At 49.4% G+C, this 20,264-nt stretch overlaps 1 protein-coding gene across 1 annotated transcript; it reads left to right on the forward strand.

Annotated features, from left to right (window-relative positions):
- Window positions 1-2,167: 2,167 nt before the first annotated feature.
- On the forward strand, window positions 2,168-5,920 carry EOMES (eomesodermin). Its single transcript, XM_067292465.1, has 6 exons — window positions 2,168-2,907; window positions 3,227-3,381; window positions 3,580-3,701; window positions 4,162-4,320; window positions 4,411-4,472; window positions 5,185-5,920. Exons 1-6 carry the CDS (start codon window positions 2,168-2,170, stop codon window positions 5,918-5,920), a joined length of 1,974 nt encoding a protein of 657 aa, XP_067148566.1.
- Window positions 5,921-20,264: the final 14,344 nt, after the last annotated feature.

The following is a 20,264-nucleotide window of genomic DNA, read 5'->3' on the forward strand; positions in this document are numbered from 1 at the left end:
TTTTTCTATTAAACGCTATGTTACCCGAGTTTTGGAGGAAAAACCGCAGCAATCTTGAACTAAACGGCACCTGCCCTGCACGGATTTGTTTTTGACCGTGGGACCTTTTTGTGCGCGTCTATAATTCTGTAAAATCCACTCCCTTAAATCCTACTTGTTAGCTTTTTAAAATATCCTTCCATCTCTGCCCTGGCCCGGGAGATGCAGAGCCAGACGGACGGGGCTAGCGGAGCCGCAGCTGCGGGCGGGGGCTGCCCCGCGGCGAGCCTGCACCGGGGCCCGCCGGCCACGGGAAGGCAAGCAGAGGCTGAGCCTTAGCGGCGCTTTGCAGGTTGCTTCCCGTTTTGTTTTGCTTTCAAAGCACGGCTGCCGGGTCCACCTCTGCTCTCCTCTTCCCCCCGCGATGCAGGCAACCACCTTGCCGGCCAGGCGCCCGGGGAAAGGGCGGCAGCGCGCAGCGGCTGGTTTGCTTCGTGCCGCAGCGCCTGGCTTCCCAGATACTTTTTTGTTGTCTTCCTCAGGCGGACGAGATCGTCGGAAAAGTTGGGCAAAACCTTATCCCGGAGAGACCGGGCGGTTAGGGCCGGGGGGGAAGGGGATGGCTCGGGGCTGGCTGTACCGAGCACTTCCCAGCCCGCCCGTGCGTGCGGCCGCCGCCGGGGGTGGGCAGAGCGGGACCGCTCTGCCCCCGTCCCTCCGTTTCCGTCAGTGAATACGAATGAAGTCCCGGCCGGCTGCTAATCTGCCCGTGCCCCCCTCCGAGGAAAGCAGCCCCTGTAGGCAGGCACCGACCGCCGGCAGCGCCGAGCTGAGCGCCAAACTTGCGCAGGGGCGGAATTTAAGCAGAGGCCCGCGCGCGCCTCTTCCCCGGCGGGGAGGAGGGTGGTGGCCGCCGTTAATTGCTGGCGATTAACCCGCGTCGCCTCGCTGCGCGGCGGCGGCGGCTGCGCGGCTCCGCGGCGGCGCACGGCGCGGAGCGGGTCCGCTGCAGTGCGGGGGCGGAGCGGATCCGCGGCAGCGCGGGGGCGGCGGGCACAGCTCCGCCGCCTAAAGCCGGGCTCCTTCCCCGAGCCGCGGCGGATCCTGCCACCCAGCAACGAAATCCTCGTTGCTCTGGGGGTCTGCGTTAAAATTCAGCCGTGAGGAGGAGGCAGGTTTTTGCAGCGCTCCGTGCGAGCTGGCGAGCTGCGAGCAGAGGGCGAGGGGCTACGGGTTTCTAGCGGCAAATCGTTAATGCAGCCTCTGTCCGCTCCTCAAAATCACACGGGCATCTAAATCTTCCTGAATCCTAGTCCCTTACCCTTCCAGGCAAAAGGCTCCGATCTGACAAAAAGCGTGAAGCAGATTAACTCACATAATGTGGAACCTGGCACCCGGCTGAATTATAATGCTGCCTTCCCGGGGGGGACTACTGAAGGGGAAAGGGGGTTGCAAGAAACCAGGCGTGGAGTTCCTAAAAAATGAAACTGCGAATCGGCCCCTCCGGTTTCCAAAGAGACGTCCCTGATAAGGTGTAATGAGTCACTCCGTGTCACCCCCCTGGTAATGATGCTGCCCAGGGAGCCGGGGGGAGGAAGACGGCTACTTGGCTCAGCGGAGGCACAAGCCGATTTGTTTGAACGGCGAGACGGCCGGGGGGGGGGGGGCGGTCTCGCCCGCCCCGTCGCAGCGGGCCGGAGGCTCGCCTCCCGCCCGTTTTCCCTTTCCTTCCAGTGCCCCGCTCCCCGCCGCGGACCCTCCGGTCCGTGACGAAGCGGTTAAGTACCCGGGAGGCCCTGTCACCTCGGCAAGAGGTCTTTTTGGGGGGAGCGGGGGTGAGGGCAGGGCTCTCCGTCGCGGCCACCGGGAGGGGAAGCCGGCGCTCCCCTGCCGCGGGGCTGCGCCCCGTGGGGAGCCGGGCGGCGGGGGCAGGGGGCCGGGTGCGCGTGTGTGGAGGGGACACCCCCTGGTCACAGGTGACTTGTTCCAATTAGTAGCTGTCTAATTAAATTAGTGTCACGCTGCCCAGCCAATGGGCCGGCGGGGGCGGAGGGGCGGCGAGGAAGCGGCCCCGCGCAGGCCCCTCCCCGGCGGCCCGCGGAGCCCGGCGCGCCGGTATAAAGCGCCCGGGCCGAGCCCCGCCGCAGCGCTGGGCGGCCGGGCCGGGTGCTCCGCGGCGGCTCCGCCGATGCAGCTGGGCGAGCCGCTGCTGGCCGCGGCGGGGGCCCTGCCGGGCGCCCCCTTCTACCCGCTGGAGGGCGGCGGGCGCGGCGGCGGGGCCCGCGGGCCGCCCCGCTCCTCGGGCTCCGGCTCGCCGCCGCGCCTCGACCTCGACAAGGCGCCCAAGAAGTTCCCGGTCGGCGCGGCCGCTGGCCCGGCCATGCTGGGCGAGGCCGAGGCGGGCGAGCCGCCCTTCGCCGCCCCCAAGCCGGACGGCCGCAAGGCCACGCCGTGCGGCGAGGAGGAGCTGCCGCCCGCCGCCGCCCGCTACTCCATGGACAGCCTCAGCCCCGAGCGCTACTACCTGCAGTCCCCCGGGCCGCCGGGGGCCGACCTGGGGGGGCCCTGCTCCCTCTTCCCCTACCCGGCGGCGGCGCAGCACGGCGCCGTGTACCAGCCGCCCGCCGGGGCGCGCTACCCCTACGGCTCGGTGCTGTCGCCGGGGGGCTTCGCCGGCGCCGTCTGCCCGCCCGGCGCCCGGGCGCAGTTTGGCGGCGGCGGCGGCTACCAGTACGGGCAGGCAGCGGGCAGCAGCCCCCTCTACGGCCCCTACCCGGCGGCGGCGGCCGGCTCCTGCGGCGGGCTGGGGGCGCTGGGGGTGCCGGCGGCGGGGCCGGGGCTGCGGGCGCAGGTCTTCCTCTGCAACCGGCCCCTCTGGCTCAAGTTTCACCGGCACCAGACGGAGATGATCATCACCAAGCAGGGCCGGTAAGCGGGGCGGCCGAGGCGAACCCTCGGGGGGGGGGAGCCCCGCGGCGTGGGAGCCCGGCCGGCCGTGGCCCCGGTGCCCGTGCCTCCGGGACCCGACGGGCAGCGGCCGGGCCGCTTTCCCCGAAAAGCGGCGTTCAGTGTCCCCGCAGCAGGCGGAGGGGGGAGGCGAGGCCGGGGAGGGGGGAACGGTCCGCTGCCTGCCGGGGCCGGGACGGACGGGGCGCCCCGGGCAGGCGCTCCGTGCCGAGGCGCGGGGCTGGCTCCGGCTCTGCTCCCGGTCCGCCTCGCATGCGGTGTGCTTTTCTCCCCTCCTCAGGCGCATGTTCCCTTTCCTGAGTTTTAACATCACCGGTCTCAACCCCACGGCCCACTACAACGTGTTCGTGGAGGTGGTGCTGGCGGACCCCAACCACTGGCGTTTCCAGGGGGGCAAGTGGGTGACCTGCGGCAAAGCCGACAACAACATGCAAGGTACGTGCGGGCCCGGGTGGCCCCCGGAAAAGCGTTCCCGCTGCCTCGGCATCCTGCCGCGGGGACAGCCAGGGCTTAGGTGCATTTTGCAGCTTGCTTTCCTCACCGGCGCTGCTCCCTGCTTTGCCTTGCTGTGCCGAGGCGCCACAAAGCCTCTGCGCACGGCTTCTCACTTATTCACTTATTTTTTTCCCCCAGGCAACAAGGTTTACGTTCACCCCGAATCGCCCAACACGGGGGCTCACTGGATGAGGCAGGAGATCTCTTTCGGGAAGCTGAAGCTGACGAACAACAAAGGTGCCAACAACAACAACGCGCAGGTAAATGGGGAGCAGCCTCTGAATGGCGTCCCCGGCTCAGCCGGGCAGCGCCGAGGCTCGCGGCTTCACTGACTGGGCTGCTACGTCCTTGGCTTTGTGACTCATCCCCTCCTTAAAATGGATTGGGAGCCTTTTATTTTCTAACCGGCTGCAAAAGAAGAGGCAGTATCAGAAACAGATGTGTGGATTTCCTTGTCTTTAGCTAATGTTTCTTCCTCCAGAGTAAAGCAAAAACGAGGGTCTAGCTTACACCTTTTGATTTCCTGCCTTTGCAGAGTTTAGCATATTGGTAGCCTAGTTAAGGTGAGATCTACAACTTGTGAATTGTATCTTACTAAGAGTTAAAACTGTTTCATTCCCAAGTCAAAAGATTAAAAGATCTATTGTATAGCCTGACTCTTCTTGTAAGTGTTAAATGTGATTTGTCTGAACAACTAATCTCTTGCATGGTTTCTTCTAGATGATAGTGCTGCAGTCTCTACACAAATACCAACCTCGGCTTCACATCGTGGAAGTGACTGAAGATGGTGTTGAAGATTTGAATGATTCTTCAAAGACTCAAACGTTTATTTTTCCTGAAACGCAATTCATAGCAGTTACAGCATATCAAAACACTGATGTAAGCATGGGTGTATAAAATGAGAATTAATAAACCTAAGTGGCATGGGTTCAACATATCATCTTACAATATTCTGCTTTTTTTTTTAAGATTACCCAGCTCAAAATTGACCATAATCCTTTTGCAAAAGGCTTCAGAGACAACTATGACTCGTAAGTACATTTCTGTCTTCTATTGTAACTGACTTTGTTGGGGAGACATGATTCTGGTCTGAATATTTGTATGTAGAAGGAAGAAAAAGCCTTCCATGCTACTTTATTCTGAAGCATTCTTCATTTATTCTGAAGTAGTAATATTTCTACTGGCAGCTTTGGTAGCTGTTGCAATGCATTCAAAGACATCAAATTTCTGTTTGGAGAGATAATTGAGTAGTTAATGCATTGTCTTGATCACCTGTCTTCCAGCAGGCTTCTAAACTTTGGTTAAATGTATTAACAAAACCCCCTGGCCTGAAGACTAGCAATGGGGTATCAAGTATATCCACAGAGCAGACAACTTCTTCAAATTGCCACCAGAAGATTTGTCTAGTGCTCTCATCCTGCCTACAAATGGCCTTTGAAAAGCTGCATATAGCTCTATACACCAAAGTATGGCTTCTCAGAGGAAAATGCTGTGCCTCATTTAAAATGGGTTGCCTGGCTGAGAACAGTGTATATGTGTAGCAGCAATGCTAAAAGCTTATGCTTTTGTCTAGGAACAACAATGCAAACTCCTAAAACAGATAAATAAAAATGGACTTCCAGTTAAACCTAGGTATGATTCTGATTCAGTGATAACTCATTTTCTTCCTGTTCAGTTTTCTGTTTTAGTACCACACCTGGAATTGTAAAGAACAACACTCAGTGTTTCTCTTTTATGTTGTAGCATGTACACAGCTTCAGAAAATGACAGATTAACTCCATCTCCCACGGATTCTCCTAGATCCCACCAGATTGTCCCTGGTGCCCGATACAGTGTGCAACCCTTCTTCCAAGAACAGTTTGTCAACAACCTGCCCCCTGCCAGGTTTTACAATGGTGAGAGAACGGTACCTCAGACAAACGGCTTGCTCTCCCCGCAGCAGAATGAAGAGGTAGCCAGCCCTCCTCAGCGGTGGTTTGTTACTCCTGTACAGCAGCCTGGTGCCAACAAGTTGGACATGAACTCTTATGAGACGGAGTATTCTCCTACCACCTTGCTCCCATACGGCATTAAATCCCTTCCCCTTCAGACATCCCATGCTCTGGGATATTACCCTGATCCAACATTTCCATCCATGGCAGGCTGGGGGAGCAGAGGTTCTTACCAGAGAAAAATGACAACGGGCTTACCTTGGACCTCCCGAACAAGTCCTCCGGGTTTCTCTGAAGACCAGCTTTCCAAGGAGAAGGTCAAAGAAGAAATCGGCTCATCCTGGATAGAGACTCCACCCTCCATAAAGTCTCTAGATTCAAATGATTCTGGGGTCTACACGGGTGCTTGTAAGAGAAGACGACTCTCCCCTAGCACTTCAAGCAATGAAAATTCCCCGACTATGAAATGTGAGGACATTAATGCTGAGGACTATAGCAAAGACACTTCAAAAGGCATGGGCTACTATGCATTCTATACTAGTTCTTAAAGCATTCTTTTATTCCAATTGGCTAACTTTTTTTTTCAGGGTGGCCTTGGGTTTTTTTTGCATTACAATTGCCAAAAAGACTCTTGCCTTCCACCTTGAATTGTGTGCAATTCTAAAGAAGGTACCAAAGCTTTTGACTGTTGCAGGTAACCAAGTAGGAAGAGAACAAATTATAACAGAAGTCTTAACTTTACGAGGAACCACATGTGGAAGCTGTAAGCAAGAGCCTAGACTTTTTACAGTGCAGCTTATTTATTGGAGACACTAAAGTGTACAGTTTGACTTGGCTCAGAGGTCTGATGAAATCTATGCACTCCTGAGCAGGAAATAGGGAGTTTGGATCCCAGATTCCCCTTTCTTCCTTGCCTGCCCCTTTTGATGAAAGGGGGCTGGGTTGGGGGGGGGGGGGCTGCACAAATGCTACATTCTGCTTTAGACTGAGCTGCAGCACAATTGGCTGAGTTGTATATTGCTCAGCTAGGGCTTTCCTTGGCAGAAGACGGTCAAAATAAGGCCTGTATGCCAGGCAGGATTTGACTTGAAGCTCTTGTTGCTAATGATGGGGTTACAGTGACCAAATTTGACTTTTCTTAGTCTAGGACTTTCATAAGGAAAAACACCTCTATCCCAAAAGCCTAGCCTTTGAGGTGGCCAAAATCTCAAAGTGTACAGTTGTGTTTTGTCTAGGTACACTGTAGAATATTGTGGAATAATGTATAAATAGTCTACCTATAGCAGTTCAGTTGGAAGGACCTCCAGTGGTGCTTTGAAGTTCTAAAGGCATTTTTTCTGATTAATCAAACTTAGCATACAGAGCGTTGCAAATGCATTGCTAAAGACATTAACAGATTTCTATTTACATGTAGGTAAAGTGACTCTTTTCAGCTGCCCTGTACAAAATTGAAAGTGATGTAACTTGTCCACTTTTCTTGCCTATCTAGTTTCAGCCATTTTAAACTGATCAACCCTAGAGCGCTGGCACACAAACTTCTCCCAATGAGACTTGGTTCTGTTTTTTTTCCTATGTACATAGTAGTAATTTTTAATAAATGTGGTGGTGCCAGGGATAAGAGTGGGGGTGGCTCTCTGCTTCTTCTTTTCTGCTGTGGAGTGCCCCTGCTGGGGGGGGGGGGGGAAGGAAAGAGAGGCGGGAGCGTAAGTCCGGGGGTTTTGCAGTGGTGCGGCTCCTCGGCCCGGTGGGGAGGTGCATCCCCCCCCGGAGCGGAAGGTTGGGATGCTTCTGAGTCTAGCTGCCTCTTGGCATGTTGCTGCTGGCAGGAGCCCGAAGGTGCCTCTTCCCTCCCCCAGGCCGCGAGGCGGGAGCTGGGGCCCGGGGCGGGCGGCGGCGGCTCCCGGGCGCTGCCACTCTCCGGCCGGGGCGCCGCCGCCGCCCGCTCCCGCCGCCGGGTCGGGCCGCCCGCCGCCCTCCCACCCCTCCTTTTCCCGGACGCGGCCGGCGATTCCCCTGCGCGCTTATCGGGGCCAGGGGGGAGGTGGGGCAGAGCCCCTCCTCGCCGAGCAATTGAGGCCAGACTCCCGGTGCGGCAGGACCTTTCCTGAGGAAATGCAGGCAGTAATGGGATTAAACTGTTAGCGATGCCCGCCTTGCAAGGAAAATAAACTAAAGCTCCCCAAGGAGCTAACGCAATCAGGGGGCATTTGCATGGGCCCCGGGCGGGCTCCCCGCCGCCGCCGCCCCCCCCCCCCCCGCACGGGGGAGGCAGCGCAGCGCCTTTCCCCGCAGATTTCGATGAGCTGCTGAATCCTCGCTGCGAGGCTCAAGCCTTTACGGCTCTCTCTTTGTATATTTGTAAGTGAAAAATCGTCGGCGATGTCCCAGCAGCTGTCCCTGAGCCGTCAGCCTCCTGGACAAGGAGCAGCTAGCCGCATCCGGTATGGGGCAGGAGACTTAAAGTTTTTTTTTAACTATTTGGGACGCATCTCTCTCTCTCTCTTTCTCTCTCTCTTTTTTTTTTTTTTTTGGTGAGGGATATCCCCTCTGCTCTCCTGGAAAAGCCCCCTGGCAGGATGCCCCCGTTTCCCCCCCCGGGGTTTAATGGCATTCCAGCGGCACCTCGGCCGCTCTTCCGCGGCTGCAAAATACTCATTGCTCCTGTGCTCAGGAGCGTGATTCCGCAGCACTGTGTTATTAAAAGCTGTATATTTTTTCACTGCACAGTAAAGAAAAAAAAAAGGAACTTAATACTTGTGAAAAGTCCTCACACTGTTTAATAGAAACATAAGTGCCTGGCTGGCCCCAATTAACACCTTGTGATTATAATGCATTCCTAAAATGGAGTGTCAGACACCAAATTGTGAATAAAGGTATCTAATTAATCTTCATAGGATGACACTGATAAACAACTCTTTATTTAAATAAAGATCAAGGAACTGGATGCTTCTTATTTGTTTACATTAACAGAAGATAAAGTTAACTACCCTTGCACTTTGCTTCGTAATGTGATTTACCGAGACAAACAGCACTCACTGGGTAAAAAAACCCGACCGTTCTCTGCAGATCCTTTATCGTGGGTTTGGACGGAGGGGTCGACCCCCCAAAAGATTTCCCCCCTCCCTCCAAAGTGGCTGCACAGAGACCGACAGGGAAGGACTGCGTGTGCTAAAAAACGTGCAAAGCCTCCTCAAACAGAAAGCTAGATGTACCCAACCCAGGTCTGACAACTCTGTCTTGCAGCTTTCGGGCAGAAAAGGCTGTAAAATAACCACCACTGCAGCCTCGTTGCTATTACTTCGGTAGTTCTTACATGAAAACTACGTGCAACTGTGAAACGAGAGCTATACTGCAGAAGAATTAAGTTGGGATAAAAACACAGCCTAGAGAAAAAAAAATAGTTGCTTGCACGATTGCAGGCGATACTGTGCAATAAGAGGCAAACTGTTTAAGTCTGCTCAGTGAAGCTGCAAAATCTAGCTCTCCGTTAAAGAAAATTTGGACTTCCTCGGATGTTAACTGGAATTCACTTGCTACTGTTTCGCTTCTCAGGCAAATGCATGATCTGCTTTCTCGCCACTTACTCTGGCCAAGTGAGAGATTCTGCTCCCCAAGATAATTTCTCCCCTACAATTAGCCAGACCCAAATCCCCTGTGAAAGGGACGAACTGGGTTTTTAACCATTCGAATCCGTTTCCTCCGAATTAACAATTAACTCGGTTATTTTCACATTATTCGAAGGGAGAGGTTCTTTGAGCTGCATACATCGCATTTATTTATTTTTAATACATCGACTCTAGGCGGGTAAATAGGTGTAGCAGGGACAGGATTTTCCCCGAAAGGGGATCGGCTTCAAAAGGCTGTTCAGAAAAGACTTTGGGGTTTTTTTTCGTTAACAGACCCGCTCCGAAAGCTCATCACCTCTCCTCTGCGCGCTCTTGGCGTTGACGCTTCGGGACTCCCTTTTGATTTTTCAACGAAACTTCATTCCTCGGCTCTAATCCCGAACTTTCGTGCGGATATTAAAGACCCGGGTGGAAAAATGAAATGACCCACCGCCCCTTTCCCGTCGGCGTTTCCCGATGCTGCGGTTGTATGGGAAAGGTGTACGTTTCAGCGACGGCAGCCCCATTTCTCTAGGAGCAGAGCAGGTATTTTATGTGTTTCGCATAAAGCTAGCGAGCAAAGCAAATCACTGCCCTGAGCAGTGAATTAATGGCAAAACCAAAGCACCTAGAGCAGCACCGCTCCGCAACTTCCCAACACGCAGCCAGAAGTTTTTTTTTTTTTAATCTTCAAGTGTATGACGGAGTTTTACTTTCAGTCTGAATTTGTTTTCCCTCTTCCTCAAGGCAAGTGATAACGCGGCGAGCCGCTCGCCTTTTCATCCCCGGCTTGCTATTTTCCACCCTCCTCCCCTCCGTGGGGAAAAACGCTGCCTGTATTGGAGGGGGTCCCGGACACGGTTATTTTCTGGCCCTGTCGCCGCCTCCTCGCCCCCACCAAAAACGGGGCGCCGTTTCCCGCCGGCTCCGGGCCCGATGCGCGCCCCTCGCTGCTGAGGGGAGGCAGCCGCGGCGCCTTCCCCTCCCGCCGCCGCCGCCGCTAGGGATGGCCTCGGCCGGGCGCACCGCGCTGCACCGGGCGGCGAGGCGGCCGGCGCCCCCCAACCGCAGGCGCAGCCGGGGCCCCCGGGCGGCGGAGCGGCAGGTCCGGCGGGGCCGCGGCACGGTCGGGCTGGGAAATGCGGCCGGGCTGCCGGGGCGGCCCGCCGCGGGGAGGCGCCGGTGGCCCGGCCGGGCTGCGGGAGGCGCCCGGAGCCGCGGGCTGGTGCCCCGGCACCGCCCTTGCGTAGAGGTTGCTGCGACCCACGCGTGTTCGCGGTCGGTTTTTTGATCCCCACCTTTATTTCCCCCGGTACCTCCCCCCCCCCTTTTTAATTTTTGTATGTACATCCCCTTCTTTTCCTCCTCGGAAGTATCCATGGCCCTGTTTGTAATAATATGAGGATGGCTAATATAAATATTAATCTAATCCTTATTGGAAGGATTTTAGTGCTTCCTGGATATCACAGATATATAATCCAGGAGAGAATGACATTAGACTGATAGTGTGGAGTGCAAAATATGATTTGAATAAAATGATAGGGTGGTATCTAATATTTCCTTTAGGGAGTACTATACTCTGAGCTGTCACAACAGATTGTGTAAATAGACTAGACTGAGGGATGTGATTCTAATCATATTGATGAAACATTCATCTGAAAGACCAAGTGCAACCAGAAGGGTCTCACTAGGAATACAATTAAATCCTAATCTGGGGAGGAGAAATCCTCTGCAGACTTTACTTTAACCTCCCATGCTCTCCCCCCTTTTCATTTTAGAACCGAATAAAATGTGGTGAGAGAGAAAAAGGAGAGATGAAGTACTGAGTGGCTTGCCTACCTGAACTACTGAATTAACACAGTGAGTGCTGGACAGGAAGAAGATAAATCTGTAGTGCTGCAGATAAATCAAGGTCTAGCTTTAGTCACATGGGTAACTAGCTGCCTGCAGAGGGATTCCACACGTGAGTAGCGTTAATCAGGTGCAGAAGGCTTATGTGGCTAGAGGAATAGTCCCTTTTTCACTCAGGTTTTGACCATCAGTTAAATCCCAGGCTTGTGAGCACAATTCAGTCTTCTGTGTTGTATGTCTTTAGTCTCCATCTGTGTCAGGGAAATGATTCCTGCTGATAACATTTTTCAGCAGAGGGGTTCTCTTTCTTCCTGCCCTTCCCCCAGTCAGTTTCTGTCCAGCACTCATTGCCACAATATCAGGCTGCCTTCCAGTACTGAGCACACTACTGAGTAGCGCATGGTGAAATGGTTAGCATCAGTCTCTGTCTTCCCCTCATGTGGTGATGTCCCCTCAGATGACGATAGAAATAGGTTAGCTTCTGCGATAGGTGGACTAAGCCATTTTGACCATCGTCCCCAAAAAGATGGTCTGAGAAGACCAACAGAACAAGGCTCTACCTGTGCTATCTGTAATGGTACTAAGGCCAGGCTGACTGCTTTTCATGGCTTTTTGCTCTTGGGGGAGGCAGTAAACAGGCACATTTTCCTAATGCATACCACCTTTTAGCTTACATTGCTAAAATGTATTCAAACTATGAATGCCTGAATTCACATGATGATGTCTAAAGCTCAGCTGTTCTTGGAAAAGCTGTCTGTCTTCTTTCTCCTGTCAGCATTTAAAATCAGGCTTCCTTCAATGACTCAGACCAAAATTTGGTCTAATGTTTTTAGAGCCTTTTCAAAGTCAGACACTCTTTTATTAACAAGATCAGGCAAAGAACAAGGCAAGTTCCCTCTCCCTGGAGTGTTCTCTGTGCTAAAAAAGGCCCCAAAGATGATGTTCAGTTCTTTTCCAGGAGGGCATGATAGCTGTAAGTAAGGGAAGAACATATTTGTGGAGGGGGAAGTCAGTTAACAAATCTATAGCAAGAGGTCCAATACAAGCCCATATTCTCTTCCACTGAAGTATAAGCTCTGGAGATCTATAGTTTGTAAAAAAAACAACCAAACAACAATAAAACCCTATTACTGTTGAAGTAGGTGCTTAGAAGATGGTTGTAACGTGTATCATTGTAACAGTTTTTGCAATGAAACTTCACCTAAGGGTCCATCTGTTCTTTGATTATTTGTATATACTGAGGTCAAAGGAGCCCGTTCTGGCATGATTGTTCCCTGTTTTTTCTCAGGGCTGGTCAGATTTTTGCAGTGGAGATAAGGCATAATTGTTAAACTTCATGTAACAGTTCCCATTTGTCTGCAGAGCAATACAATCTTTGTAAGTCGCTTGACATGGCTGCAAGTTTCCTTTGAGGAAGAAAGCAAGCCATCTTTATTTTTAACCTGGGCTATTTGTTTGAATGTCCAGGACTACATAGGTACATAATTATGTATTTTTAGGGTCTTTTATCCTCCTGTTTGATAAATCAGTAGCAATGCTCTGGCTGTTCCCATGGGCAGAGTTTGCAAGAACCTGACTGGCTCATTATGTGTTAATGCTTGCTTGTTCTTAGTGTTAAGTTCTCAATAGTAAAAGTTTTATTTTTTCTAATGCTCTCCTTTCTTTCCCCTTTTAAGTCCTCTCCTTACATCCTATGCTGAGTAAGAATATGAGAAAATGATATTCCTGCCCCAGTGAATGCATGATTTAGGCAAGGAGTGCTCTTAAACTGACACTTCAGAGGATACGTCAACACAAAGTTAAGAATGTTCAGAAGCTATTTAAAACAGCAGGTGCACTTTATCCTGTATTTTACTCCAAACAGGGCAAACAAAGCCTCACCTGTGTAACCTAGTCTCCACTTTATGCACAAAGTAGCTTATTTTCCAGTAGCTTTGTGTTTTATGCATGAAGTTTACTGTACAACAAGAGATTTCTTGCTGTTAACCCAGTTCTTTTGTTACTTCATTCAGTGAAAGCAGGATTCTGCTCTGCTGCCTTTACATTTCAACTTGTTTGTAGGATCAGGAATTCTGTAGGAGGGGAATGATCAGGTGAAGGTTTTTTTTTTTTTTTTTTGACGAAAATGTCTGATCCAGAAGAAATATCATGGCAAAACCTATAGCTTTAGAATGGTTTTGTTTTTATTCACAGGAAGACCTAAAAGTTTGAGCCAGCAATGATCTGAATTTAGTAGATAAATCTGCATCGTAAAGCTCAGTTTCAAGTATGCAATGTATTTCTATACTTGACCTGCTTATGTTATATATGTATAATATAATACACATTATATGTGCATAATACACAATTTTCCCTGGAAATGCCTGCTGTCAGGATGAGCCAGTGAGGGTAGTGGTTTGGAAGTGAAGAACACAATTATTTTTTCAGACAGATCAGTTAATTAATTTCATTGTGCAGCCGCAGAAATGCTTGTGCTGGTACTAAGAAGAAAGAGCAGAAAGTAAGAATGAACAACGTATTCCTGCCAGGGATGGCAGTGACTGCTTGACAGTTTAAGTAGCACTATTGCTTTTTTTTTCTTTCTTTCTTTCTTTTCTTACAGCAACTGCACATGACTGCTAATGCTTGGTTGGTGAAGTCAGTACCTAAAGTGGTGGCCAGTTTAGATGTCAAAGTCTTCAGAAGCATTCAAGGAGCTTGGTCTTAACTCTCCGTCTGTAAAACAGCTGGAGAGAACTTTCTGATAGAGATGCCACAGTGTTACAATCACAGTGTTTAAATTGCCATGGGGTGAAGCATAGATTAACAGCAGCTTCTGTACTGCACGATAGTTGTCCATGGGGCACACACGTGCTGCATAGTTTACCCCATGGTTGATGCAAAACAGTTTACTCCTCTTCCATGAGCAGGCCAGTCTATCTGCCATTACTGCGCGAAGAGAGCACACCCTGGCAGTTCCCATCAAACAGATGATGTGCTGTAAATCCGCACTCCCTCTTGCTTTGCTTATGTAGCTATACCTTCAAAAGCGGTGAGGAGGACAACTGTGCAAGTGCTTCAGATGGACGTGGAAATCCCCTGCTACTTCTGCCAAGGGACAGTTAGCTCAAGTGCTTTCCTGATTGCAACCACAGGAAGAGAAAGCCATTTCCATAGGTATTAAAAAACACACTCCCTGCTTTTGCTGTGCTGCAAAAGGCATTAATTGATGGGTAGTATAATGGAATCTGTGTAATAGCCTGAATGCGGTTTCAGCCTGCAAAAAGTCTGATTGTGATGTGGGTTCAGTTCTTGTTTCTGACATTCCCATTGAGTGAGAATCCTTAGGGAAATGTAACCCCCCGGAAATGGCCTGAAATATTGGGAGCTCCGGGGCAGTGTCTTTGATCAGTGGCTGCAGGAGGAATGCTCAGCGACAGGCTACTTTCCATTTCAGATTTGGAGTGATTCCAGAGGAACAAGAGGAACAAGGGGTGCATTTGGCTGTAGTACACAAGAAACAGTAACACCCCCCCCCCAAAAAAAAAGGAAGAAATTCTTGGAGTTTTTCGTGAGACAGTTAAACTAAAAACAAACAAACAAACCCTGCCACCGTTGATGGGATTGTGCTGAACTGTGGAGTGACAGTTGATTTCTGCTTGACTGGATCATGGTTTTTTTGATAAGTGGCAGACGTAGTTGCACTGCCAGTGCCTCTGTTTGCCCTGAGTTGTACTCAGTCCCTGTAGGGGAGCGTGGAGAGTGCAAGATGAAAGAGGCAATGCCCTTCTAGTGTTTTAGCATCCCATGCAGGGATTGGAGTCTTAAGAAAAAAAAAGGGGGGGGGGGAGGGAATGGGATTGGATCCCTTTTCTTGTTGGTGAAGTATTCTCCATGCAAGGAGTCTCTCAGAGAGCCAAAGCAGCAGCAAACATGGAAACTTGTGTTCCTCCACCCTGTTCACTTCAATCAGGTTTGATCTGCTTCCTTCTCCACTCTGGTATTAATATTGTTATTCTGAGAAGTGCTAATGACTGCCCATAATACTTAAAGGTCATTGAAGTACAGAGTGCAAACACTCTATAGAAAGACTTAAAGATTGGCCATAGCCACACCTAAAAAATTCCTAATGGAGACTAAGTGGATTTACTCTCTTTCTTTTGTCTAACAGCTAAAGCTTTTGGTCTCTTCTCTTAGAACAGCTACATGGGTTAACAGCCAGGCCCACACATCTGCTCAAGTCTTATGGTATATCTTCACTGAAGTGGAAGGGCGAACTTATGGGTGCTGAGAAGAGAGAGGGATTCTTAGCCCTCCTTAGTCTGTCCTTCTTATGCTTGGTTTGTGGGTATACTGCTTACCTTGACCAGCTGTAGGGCTCATCAGCCCTCTCTGTGAGTTCGTTCAATTTACTGACTTGGTAGAAAACAAATCCAGGAGAAAAGGACAATTGCGTTCTGCTGCATTAGTGAGTTGAATCAGCAAAGACCCAACAAGAGTCAGAGACGGTGCAAGGAAGAAGGCAGGACTGACTGCATGGCCAGACATGCTGGAGAAGGGAGATGTAGCAGCTCCCCTCCCACACGCTTCTGGCATCAGTGAGCTTTTAGATTGGGTCAATCATCTTTTTCAGCTTCATACAGAATTTGGTGAGAATTGGTGAGGGAGGTAGCAGGGACCGTAGAAAAAGAGAGCAGGATTTGGCTTTAGTGTGGCCTTATGTTGACTTAAATGGATCGTGAAACTGCATCTTGTTCATTCACATTTTACTAAATCTCTAACTACCTCTGTTGGTCATGAAGAGTTGCCTCTGAAACAGATATTTTTACTATTTTAGGGAGACTTTTCCTATTTCTGCCTCTTTCCATTATTGTTTTTGGTTTGCTAAGATCTATATATCCTTAACTAGGACAAAGGTAATAGGAAGTAAATGGACTTGTAAAATATGCCTTGCCTGTCATGAAATGTCTATTTTTTGGTGAGATGGAGGTTTTATTTTAATGGTAAAAGCTAAAATCCAGTATGTGAATAGCAGATTGTGCTGCTGTTTGTGAGAAATTGAACGTTGTTACTCAGGACTGGCTGATTAAGACACTGCATATAACATGCTGCATAAGCAACATTGTGTTTGTTCTCTGTCATCCCAGAGGACATTTGGAAACTCCAGCCAACAGTAATTCAGGAGAGAGAGTTGAGCACAGTACTGTGTGGTGGTCATGTAGCCAATTTGTCAAGTAGCCTGCAAACAGATTTTGTCTCTTTTTTCAAAAAGATAATCAGTCCATTCAGGATCAGGGTCCTGCCACTGTTCAATTAAAACAAACAAGAAAAAAGCAGTAATAATCCTTTGTTCTTGACCAGTCTTGCAAAACTCTTGGTGACACGTACCTGTGACCAGGTCTGGCCAGGTTTCCACTCTTTACAGAGAGGTCTGGAATTGTCAGTAGCTTTAGATGTTTCCCATACATATGGGTGAAGGTTACATCTGTGTTATGTTTCTGATACATGCTCTAAAGAGGATCTGGACAGATTAGGACAGATCCTAGTCAGGACAGGTGTTCTTCCTAAAATGAGAGGGTTTTAGAACCTGTTATATTAAACTCAGCACTGGAATCATGGCCAGAAACTGTCCTAAACTAAAAGCTCTACGCACACAAGTTTCAAATGCGAACATCAGTAAGCCAAATAATTATCAGCAGTTGCTAGTCAGAAGCAAAACTATACCTTGGTTAAAGTTCTTCAGAGCCCACAGAAGAGTTTCCTTCTGAGGAGAGGGAAAGAAACTCACTGTCTACATAATACAGCTTGGAGAAATTTGCAAGGCTTCAAAGCATCTGATCTAACTGGAGACGGGGTCTGTGACTAAGGGACTAAGTCCACCCCTGTTTCCACCTTCTGTATACTTCCTGTTTGTGTTTGAACTCAAGAGTTCTCTATTCATCCATGCAGGCCTTCTGCTGAGCCTACTTAACTTTTGCAAGCAGGAATGGGCCGCTCTTGTGCTTTGAGGCGGTTGTCCTTGAAGATCAGCCAGCTCTCATGGGCCCTCCAGGGCGGTCTTCTATGAGATTCTACCAAGAAGATCCCTGAACAAGTCGGATTCTGCTTTCCTGCAGTCCCAAGCTGTAATTGTACTGTTTATCCTTCTCACTTCTCTCAGGATTTTAAACTCCACAATCTCATGGTTGCTGCAGCTGACCTTTACAGCCCTTTACATCCCTAACTTGTTCTTTCTTGCTTATAAGAAGTCCAGAAGACTCGTCAATATCAGCTGCATCAGAAAACTATCAACAAACTGCAGAAATCTGGATTACTTGTGCCTGGCTATATTACCCTACCAGCACATATCAGTGTAGTTATAGTCCCCAATGAGTACCAGTGCCTGCAATCATGAAGCTTCTTCCAGCTGTCTAATGAAGGCTTCATCTACTTTCTGTTCTTGATCAGGAGGTCTGTAGCAGGCACGTAGCCCAATGTCACCCATGTTGGTGTGGCCTCTGATCCTTACCTGTAAACTCTTGACTGGTTTGTCACTTGTTCCAAGAAAAGCTCCATGTGTTTCAGGCAGCCCTTTACATAGTTCAAAACCCATGTTTCTCACCTTCCCAGCCTGGCTTTCTGCAAGAGCCTCTATCCATCCACTGCAGCACTCCAGCCATGTGAGCTATGCTACTGCGATTCTGTAATCCCAGTGAGATTCCCCCCAAGCAGTCTCCTTTCTGTGGCTGGTTGCAGGTCCCAGGCATCTTTGGTTTCTCTCTGGATTCACAGAGTGCTGCTTGTTGGAGCCTTCCTCTTCTCATTCTTGCTTTCCCTCCTCCAGTGCCCACTCTTTCTTCAGTGGTCTACTCGTTGTCCTGTCTCCTGCATCAAAGAAATGGTAGTCCTAAATGCACTGTTAGTCAATCCCTGCTGTATTCAGAGGTTTTATGGTCTCTGGTTGAAGGATGCGCTAGGTAACCTGTAGTATAAGAGCTGGATACTCTAGCAGCCCTTGAATATCTGTTACTGTCCTGAGCTTTTTGGGAGGCCTGGCTCAAGTGCTAAGCCTTGGCTTCAAGTGCCCATGCTGGAGTATTTGCTCTCTGGATGCAGTGGGAGGTGAAATTGGTCCTCATAGGGTCTTGCATGGATGCTCTCTTGCCTTGAGGGCTGATATTCCCAAGGAGGCCTTTGCAGTCATGGCTGACTCTGGTGGGAAGACCTAGCTCTGTGTACTCAGCAGCACCCTGCACAGCGACGTGGGGGGAAGGGATGTGTCTGAAGTTGAGGGGACTCTTCAGTAGCAGAAATATAAAGGTCTGGATCTGGTGGACGTACATGTGAAAGAGAAAGAACAGAGGCTAGCGTCAGCACTGAGTAGATATCCAGAAGACACCAGGCACTGTGGTCACTGAGCAGTAGAAGCAGAAGGGGGGCAAAAAGGAGCTGGTGAAAGATCTGAGCTGACGAAAGATCTGAGCTGACTGAGGAAGTTCAGTTGCAGAGCAGTGTGGACACGTGACACCCATCAAAAAAGTCTACTGGAAGAAAGTTACATTTCAAGACTTACAGATGAGCTTTGATCAAGCAAAATGATTTTATGGGAACTTAGTGTTTTGTGTTATGTGCTTCTATCACCTTTTTAATCTGGTGCCAGGTGCCCTAAAACTGGGCTTATTTTGTGGAACTATGGCTGTAAGCACTGGGCATGCATTTTAAAGGAGAAGTGTTGGTAATTGCCATGAAGTTGTGCTCAAGCCTCAGTCACAGGGTTATCAGTGTCACTATGTGTCTCTGATGTGGTATGAATTTTGAATGCTATTGTGATTTCTAATAGGCAAGGTACACCTTCAATTTGTATTTTTCCACTGCATGGAAAACTCGCAGTATGCTCTAAGGTTTTTAGATTATTGTAGCCTCGCAAACAATGTATTATGTCCTAATATCAAAAAACGAATTACTATTACCAAGAAACCCTTTTCTAGTACCAATACTTTCAATTGCTGAAAAAAAGCCAAAGCAAAATAATGTCTGATAAATGAGTGGTTTTTTTTCTGTATTTTATTATCCCTACTGAAAATCCCATTGAAGTTTCTGTAGCATTGTAGTAGCCTCTCATAGCAATTGCTCTAAAATTGTGTGTAATATAATAAATAAGGCAGTAATTCCAGTTTCTGTAGAACTGAAGCATTCTAGTATCGCGTCTAAGTAGAATAACCATCTTTATGGAATTAAATGGGCTGGATTCTGAATGAAACGTTTTCATTCTGTATTGTTTCCAAAAGGATCTCAAACATTTCAGATCAAATTACTTTAAATGTTTTGTACCACATAGACTTCATGGCAATTTCAGACATTTTATGACCACAGCCTACAATTTTAAGAGCATATTTAACTTGCTGTCTCATGGCAGTGCTCCCCAGCAAATAGTATCTTTGGTTCACTACTATCTATTAAGAGCAGCATTATACGTGATCGCCAAAGTCCCACTGATCTGCATCAGCAAGAGCTGGCTTTGTGGCTTTGGTGTCTGCTTGCAGCTCTGTTTTCTGTGTAGCACTTTGGTGCTTTTGAATGTTTCCATTCCAACTGAGCAATGTCATGTCCCTTTCTAGTACTAACCTGCAAGTCTATTGCCTTTCCTGTGGATCAGAGAAAATCACTGAGGTGCTGAACTCTGAAGGTGGTTCATGCTTTTCTGCGGAGGTCAGGTAACTTCCCTGCCTGAGCTGCTGATGACAACATCTGCCATAAATCCCAAAGGCAGAGTCTGGGTCTGCAGGGCGTTGGGTATGGGGTGTTGGAAGAAGGAACTGACTGCAGCAAAAATCAAGTGGTCAGCACTTGTCAGGGTCAGGCCCTTGAGCTGTAGCATTAAATGCCAAAGCAGAGCTCTTCTCTTGTAGTTTCCACAAAAAGGCATCCGATCCTGCAGCATGAACCACAGCACAGAGTCCCGTCAGGAGAACACATGAGGGAGCTGTTTGCGGATTCTCTTTGCTATTGCAAAAGTCCCTGGAAGTACCATTTGTCGATGTCTGCTCTGGACTTGCCTTCCTCTCACCAGGAGCCACTTCGTCTGCACAGAGCTTCTTGCTGCTGGAGATGGTCTAGCTTGCTTCAAAGTTAAATTCTACTCTGTGACCTATTAAAAATACTTTCTGAATTGTGTAGCCAGTCTTATTTGTGGTGAATAAGACTTTCTGTCACTTAGCACAGGACATCCCTGTGAGGAAGCTCTCCCCGATGTGGAGGAAGGTTTCAAGTCACAGTCCTTGAGTGATTATGCTAGACCTGTAAGCTTGTAACCTCAGTTTTCAGCTTTAGTGCAGCAGCTCCAGCGCGGTTTGCAGATCTGTTTTCTGGTGTTGCGACTCTAGCACTTCTGATTGCAAATTTAACGCTTAGAGCATACCCTATTTGGTGTAGCAGTGCTTATGTACCATCTAGCACGCTTCTAAATATGCAAAGGGTA

This window comes from Apteryx mantelli, chromosome 2 (genome assembly GCF_036417845.1).
Source record: "Apteryx mantelli isolate bAptMan1 chromosome 2, bAptMan1.hap1, whole genome shotgun sequence".
NCBI lineage: Eukaryota > Metazoa > Chordata > Aves > Apterygiformes > Apterygidae > Apteryx > Apteryx mantelli.

Excerpts from the sequence above, each read along its gene's own strand:
- EOMES (XM_067292465.1), top strand. The coding sequence starts at position 2,168 with ATGCAGCTGGGCGAGCCGCTGCTGGCCGCGGCGGGGGCCCTGCCGGGC. Across the intron at positions 3,382-3,579 it reads AGCCGACAACAACATGCAAG|GCAACAAGGTTTACGTTCAC; the intron begins GTACGTGCGGGC and ends TTTTTCCCCCAG. Across the intron at positions 4,321-4,410 it reads CAGCATATCAAAACACTGAT|ATTACCCAGCTCAAAATTGA; the intron begins GTAAGCATGGGT and ends TTTTTTTTTAAG.